Here is a 7,097-nt window from a genome sequence, read left to right as displayed (position 1 = left end):
TAAGGTGCCTCAACAAAGTACAGAGTAAAGTGTCAGAATACTTAAGTAAATGTGATTTAATTTTTTTTATTTGTAAAAATTTGCAACAATTTAAAAAAAAAAGTTTTTGCTTTGTCATTATGGGGTATTGTGTGTAGATTGATGAGGGGGGGGAAACAATTTAATCCATTAAAGAATAAGGCAGTAAAGTAACATGTGGAAAAAGTCAAGGGGTCCGAATACTTTCCAAATGAACTGTATATTGGTGAAGTAGATGGGAGAATTTGTGTTAGTTCATAGCTCTCCACTAAGAGCCATGTGTGCTATTTGTACTTCCCAAACTTACCTCCATATGAACAAACATTCACCACATTCTCTATGGCTGGTGACATGGTAGCTGTGCAATAACAGAGGAAAGTCTTGAGTGTAACACACAGCCTTACAAATAATCACATCCAAAACAATTCAAACAATTCCATTCCACACAGAAATGATAACATGAATAAAGCATGAGAGCCTTTTCCATGACCTGTCCTCTGTATCATAGTTATAAACAAACTGTCATAGATGTTTCTGCACTGGGTTGTATTACTGTCACGACTTCCGCCGAAGTTGGTCCCTCTCCTTGTTCGGGCGGCGTTCGACGGTCGTAGTCACCGACCTTCTAGCCATCGCTTTTCATTTTCCTTTGGTTTTGTCCTGTATCACACCTGGGGCCTGTTGCACAAAACTAGGATAAGGGATTAAGCCAGGATATCTTGGTGATCCTGGCTCAAATGATCCGTAATCCGGTTGCACTAAAGATGGATAGGGGGCAGGAGGATATGTTATGGTATAAATTACCATGGAGATTTATTCTGTGGAGCTAGCCTGCTCCAGACCAGGCTAAATTCCAGGATCTATTTAATCTCATCCCTAATGTCAGTCAGCAGTCACCACAAATGGAAACCAATAGTTATTTCACTGCTCACTATACATTGTTATCACATATAACTAGACCCACTGTTATTATTTAAACGTTTGTGATCATTAATTTCAATGATTTTGGATAAAAAATGATTTTTAGATGATGTTGCTATCATTAGATAATTTACAGTTTCCCATAGACTATAAGGCTATATATAAAATGATAGAATATTAGGGCCACAGAGGGGAAAAAAACACAAGTCATAATATTGTTACCAGTTGTTTTAAAGGAGGACAGTTGTTAAAATGACAGATGTGGGGCATTTCGTGAAATTGTACTTCAGTATGGTTTCATAAACAAAGACATGCTGATGTGCCAGAATATTAAGTATCACATTGTCATAAGTATCAAAACTGTAAAAACAATATGTAGCTTTTCTGCAGAAAGAACCAGCCTCATAAATTTATGACTTTATCCTTTTTCTTCAGTGTGGCCCTAGTACTCTGTCATATAAACAAATACACATTCCATATGAATATAAAAACACAATGTGTAACATTATGTTCCTTTATTGAATAAGGACAAAACAAAGCAGGTAAACCATCAGCTCCTTTCGAAACTGAAGTCACAGTGACTCTACAAGATGGAAAGCACAGAATCCAAGCATATTATACAAAATGATACATACACATTCAAAGGTCTGTATATAACACACCCTGCATGTCTGCACACTAAAATAAATGCAGGACAAATCCATACACATCAACTGAACAGACAAATGAATGGATGCAGTAGCCTCCCTGCAGCCTTGTATTACACACAGTATACCGCACAAACATCATAAGAGGCCAAATTCGTCAAAAAACGAACCCAAAAAAACCCCAATTCCTCTGCCACCGCAGGACATATTTAACCAAAATTGAAAGCACACATACTAACTAAAATAATTCAACACATATTGGTCCCTCAGCAGCCGACCACTGTCGTCATCAGGGAAGATTGCCGGATTGTCCCAGTCCATGGCTGGTGGCACTCTGGGGGCCCTCTCCTTCCTCAGGCAGGCCACATTGTGGAGGACAGCACAAGCCACAGTAATATCACATGCCCTAACAGGGCTGACCCTTAATTTGTGAAGGCAGTGAAAGCGTGCCTTCAGGAGGCCAAAGGTCATTTCAACTCTGGCCCTGGTCCTGGCATGGGCATGGTTGTATGCCTGCTGTGCTTCCTGGGGGTCTGTGAAAGGTGTCAGGAGAAAAGGCTGGCAGCCATACCCCCTGTCTCCCAGCAACACACCAGAGAATTCACCTGTCAACACAAAATCTCATCATTACTACCTCATAAACACAGTGATATTCTTGACACAGCCATGATGGTTATAAATAGGGGTTGTGTGGCTTACCTTGTGATAGGCACTGATAGATTTCAGAGGCCCGAAAGATTCTGGAGTCATGGACTGAGCCAGGCCATTTTGCCACAACATTGCTGATCACACAGTCAGCATTGCAGACCATCTGAAATCATAAGATGAGGAATATTACACCAATCAATGCACATCACTGGCAATGCAGAGTGTTCGTCAATGGACAATATCAAAAAGTTATGTTCACCTGAACATTAATGCTGTGAAAGGATTTCCTATTCACAAAATCGGCCTCATGGGCACCTGAGGGGGCTTTTATCCTTATGTGTGTGCAGTCCACTGCACCAATGACATTGGGGAAACCTGTCACACAAAGTAATGAGTATCCTACTATGTGTTAACAGTTGTCCTGTAATTTGTAGATCCTCTTACCTGCAATCCTATAGAACTCCTCTTTGATGTCACAGAGTCTTCTGTGGCCAGGGAAGGAGATGAAGACATCTGCTAATGCTTTGATAGCCAGACACACACTCCTTATTGTGCGGCAAATTGTGGCCTTGTTCAGCTGTTCTGCATCCCCCACTGAGTACAGGAAGGCTCCACTAGCAAAAAAGCGCAAGGCCACACAAACCATTTGCTCCACACTCAGTGCATGGCTCCGTGCAGTGCGGTGCTTAATCCTGGGACCCAGTAGTCTGCATAGATACCTGATGCCATCTGCAGAAAACCTGTATCTTTCATATAGATGGTCATCAGGGAAGGCCAGTGGGTCCAACCGGTCCCTGAAGACCCTTTCTCGCCTGAAGGCTCTCCTCAGCACAAGTGCTTCTTCATCCACCACATCTCGCACGAATGGGCATGCCATTGTCAGAGCAGAAAGGAACACACAATTTTGGGCCTTCATATAGGCTAGTGGCCACACCTGGTGCTGGGGGGGTGGGCAAAAGAGGGCGATGCCTTATAACGATGACTTGGTTGTACTGATTGCTGGGAAAATAAAAAAAACCTTAGAAAGATGCCACCGTCCTGTGTGCTCACAATAAGAGCTCATATGTCATGGCTCACTTGACTTTACGAGAATATACCTAATTTTTATTTTGAGCTGTGTCATCTTCTTGGAGCTGGGGGAGGAAAGAAAAATAATGATTAATACATTTGTGTTACAGTTAGCATACAGTGTACATTGAAGGCATATCTCACCTCCCTCTCAAGTTTTTTTATTTCAAGGTCCAGTTTCCTAATTGTCCTCTTTTTTATTTCGGACTCCAGTGCAAGATTTTCCATCTTTTTCTTCTTGTACTGAATGTCTATGTCTGCCAGTTCTATTTGGCGCCGGAGGTGGTTGCCATACAACTTTCTGATGTATTGTGTTCACAGAGCTCACAAGCTAATTAGCGCAGCTGGAATTTGGCAGGATGTGGTGTCCTTTTATTAATACGCACTATGTTGCCAGGCTGGTTTTCCCACTGTATAGCATCTGGGTCCTGTAAAAGAAATTAGATTTTTTGATTTTGATGAGGACTCCTCACCATTGTAGAGTAAATAGTACTTTCACAGTCTTAACATGATACCTCATGCCTTCTGGAATCCAGAGAGATGGTCTCCTCCTCATCATCGTCTCCATCATGTGCTGTTGCTGCTGCACTGGGGCCTTCACCCTATCACATTTAATCGGATTCATATTGAAGCTAGTAGACAAGACATGCCAGGCCTACAGTATGCCTTTGATGGAGTACTCACTGGATCAGCATCGTCTGGTGCTTGTGCTGGTGGCTCTAACAGGAACACAGTGCTGCCAGACACTGCAAGGCAATAGGTAAACCAAAGTCAGACAGTCCAAATTGATTCAATATGAATGTGGTTGTATCCCATGTAGAGATGGAAGGACATACCTTGAATGAAGCGGGTGGCATCTTGGGAGGAACCTATGCTCGTCTCTTTCCCCCCAGGGATCCCCTCTAAGACGGGCCTGCCTTTATTTAGCTCCAAGGCCATGTCCTCTGCTGGGGTAAGGTCAGCCTTTGGTGACCCACCACCCGTGCCTTGTCTGTGGGTATTCTTTTTCACTGCTAAAACAGTACAGACAATGTGTGAGCAGGCACCTTCTGGGTACAATATATGCTTGTGCTTTGTTAAATATTAGTCAGGGACCATACCATTCTGCAGAATGTTCTTGTATTTGATTTTGACCTGCTGCCATGTCCGTTTTGGCCCGTTCATGTTTAATCTACACACACACACACACACACACACACACATTTAATGGAGTCACACTGCAAAAAATTACTTGGTATTTTTGTCTTGTTTTCAGTAAAAATATCAAAAAATTTATCATAGCTTTATACAGTGTGATGGAGTTACTTTACACAATTTCACTCATATCTGCAGTGCATTTCAATAAAAAATTTAACCGTTTCATAATTACAGTACAACTGCATTTTTGGAGATGTGAATTAAATATTTGAATTGTAATTGTGATGTTTCAGCGGAGCGGTGAGTGTGTAATTGTGCACTACTTACGCATTCAGGCGGTCTGCAATACTTTGCCACGCTTTTTCTCTTTGCTTTATCACTGTGGCGGTGTTGCCTTTCTTCTTAATTATATCTTTTACCTCCTCGTATGCCTCCATGAGGATTTGTGCTTCCGACGGGGAAAAGTACGCGGCTCTAGTTGCCATGGTAAATCAGTTAATCTGTGATCTGTGGCGGGGTCTATTTGAGTGAGCCGTGAGCGCGCACCTATCCAGGATTGGTTTCACCTGGCTTAATGAATCCGTGTCTGCTCATCCTGGCTTGGTCTTTGTGCAACCAATTAAGCCTGGACGCACATGTTTTGGCTTCATTGAGCTCAGCTGAGTCATTTATCCCGGATGTCTTAATTCTACTTTTGTGCAACAGGCCCCTGGTTCCAATCCCATTCATTACATGTTGTGTATTTAATCCTCTGTTCCCCCTCATTGTCCTTGTCGGTGATTGTTTGTTTGTAAGCATTGTGCAAGATATGTTCTGGTGTGTGATGGGTTTTGTACCCACCTGTATTATTTTGTATATTTTGGTTTTCTGAGTTTTTGAGCACTTATTAAACTGCTCCGTTAATACCAAGTTCGATCTCCTGTGCCTGACTTCCCTGCCACCAGCACGCACCCTTAAAATTACTATGATTAGTTCATTTCCATATGGACATGAAATGCCCCTGAACCCCGCAGACAATTTAAAGGAAGTGTTGACATTTAGACAAATTTAAAACAGTCAACGCTGATGTGTTTTTTAATCTTACAGCTACTGTCTTCACAGGTTGACAACCATCAGTCGAGGCTAATCCCACTGCAACGACATGCTGATGTGTTTTTTAATCTTACAGCTACTGTCTTCACAGGTTGACAACCATCAGTCGAGGCTAATCCCACTGCAACGACATGCTGATGTGTTTTTTAATCTAACAGCTACTGTCTTCACAGGTTGACAACCATCAGTCGAGGCTAATCCCACTGCAACGACATGCTGATGTGTTTTTTATTTTAGAGAATGTACAAATATTTAATGTTTCTGCTCTAGTTTTCACCTGCTCTGGGTGTTGGTTTGGCTGACACTCTTTTAGTTACAAGTATCTTGGGAGTCCATTTCCAGGTATTCTCTGACAACTGCTCAATGTTAGGAAATACTCCAGCCATACTTCAGCCGCCCAAGTCTCTAAGTCTCTCTCAAATATTGGGACATTTCGAATACTATCTATGGTTGGCTGGTGGGTATGGAGGTAATTTACAATTCTTTATAGGCTTAAAATATTATTTTTTTCATTGGTTTGATGCAGCAAAATGAACTTCATTGGCTTTGAATGGCAATGAAGATGTCTAGACAGTGTTGTTGTAATATCTGAACAATAATAATGAACTCCATATCAAGCAGCCAACTGTCTGGGAGACTGAGGACTCTTATCATCAATCCATAATGAAAGTGTTCAGACAGCATTGTATTATCTCTTTAACCCAGATAATGTCAAATCTATTAGCAATTAATCTTCAAAAGCTTTATTGACAAATGCTATCCTAAGCCATTAACACATGAGAGACAACAGACAAAGTTTCAACCAATTATAACAGCACAACAAATTAGACAAACACACTTTATATTTGACTTTGTTGGCCTTTGCATTATATGTCAAGTAACTTTGAATTGGAATTAGGGGACACACTACAAAACTTTGTTCCAACTTCAGGTAAAAGAAACCTGTGTATTGTGCATTGCATACTGTACTGATATCTATACAAAGTCATATATAAAGTCCAATTCACCATGACACTTTTGTGAAAAGTAATGAAATAGACCTAGAGGACAAATAGGTCAATAACAGAGGTATTCAACCAGGGGTCTGCAGCCCCTTGATTATTTGTATTAATATCGCTAGCAAACACACAAAATAAACACATTTAGGAATTATATACCTACAGTACAAAATAGGAAAATATTTTATTGCTAATGATGTCAACTTTATTTCTTAACTCCTAATATTGAGCAAATGTCACGTGTGCTCCCTCTCCGGCCTCTAAGTCACCAGGCTGCTCATTATGGCGCACAACTGTCACCATCGTTACGCGCACCTGCGCGTCATCAGACTCACCTGGACTCCATCACCTTCCTGATTACCTTCCCTATATATGTCACTCCCTTTGGTTCCTTCCCCAGGCGTTATTGTTTCTGTTCCAATGTTCAGTCTGTGTGTTGTTCGTGTTTCTTTTTTCTTTAAAAAAATGTATTTCACCTTTATTTAACCAGGTAGGCCAGTTGAGAACAAGTTCTCATTTACAACTGCGACCTGGCTAAGATAAAGCAAAGCAGTGTGACACAAACAAC

The 7,097-nt window shown here is 41.3% G+C and overlaps 1 protein-coding gene across 5 annotated transcripts; it reads right to left on the bottom strand.

The window, feature by feature from the left end:
* Window positions 1-1,416: 1,416 nt before the first annotated feature.
* On the bottom strand, window positions 1,417-5,148 carry LOC139550688 (putative nuclease HARBI1). Of its 5 annotated transcripts, XM_071361759.1 has the most exons (9): window positions 4,767-5,148; window positions 4,403-4,473; window positions 4,139-4,315; window positions 3,987-4,048; window positions 3,818-3,904; window positions 2,679-2,953; window positions 2,494-2,609; window positions 2,286-2,397; window positions 1,417-2,191 (listed from the first exon to the last, which is right to left on the bottom strand). In XM_071361759.1, exons 4-9 carry the CDS (start codon window positions 3,995-3,997, stop codon window positions 1,821-1,823), a joined length of 972 nt encoding a protein of 323 aa, XP_071217860.1. In that variant the 5' UTR covers window positions 3,998-4,048; window positions 4,139-4,315; window positions 4,403-4,473; window positions 4,767-5,148; the 3' UTR covers window positions 1,417-1,820. The 5 variants fall into 5 exon arrangements, with proteins under 5 accessions (XP_071217860.1, XP_071217858.1, XP_071217859.1 ...); XM_071361757.1 differs by lacking the exons at window positions 3,818-3,904; window positions 3,987-4,048; window positions 4,139-4,315; window positions 4,403-4,473; window positions 4,767-5,148 and adding exons at window positions 3,332-3,367; window positions 3,447-3,600 and having other exon boundaries at window positions 2,679-3,233; XM_071361758.1 differs by lacking the exons at window positions 3,987-4,048; window positions 4,139-4,315; window positions 4,403-4,473; window positions 4,767-5,148 and having other exon boundaries at window positions 3,818-3,973.
* Between the last annotated feature and the right edge of the window lie 1,949 nt (window positions 5,149-7,097).

The sequence above is a fragment of the Salvelinus alpinus genome, chromosome 23 (genome assembly GCF_045679555.1).
Source record: "Salvelinus alpinus chromosome 23, SLU_Salpinus.1, whole genome shotgun sequence".
Lineage (NCBI taxonomy): Eukaryota > Metazoa > Chordata > Actinopteri > Salmoniformes > Salmonidae > Salvelinus > Salvelinus alpinus.
This window is presented reverse-complemented; position numbering and strand designations above follow the sequence as displayed.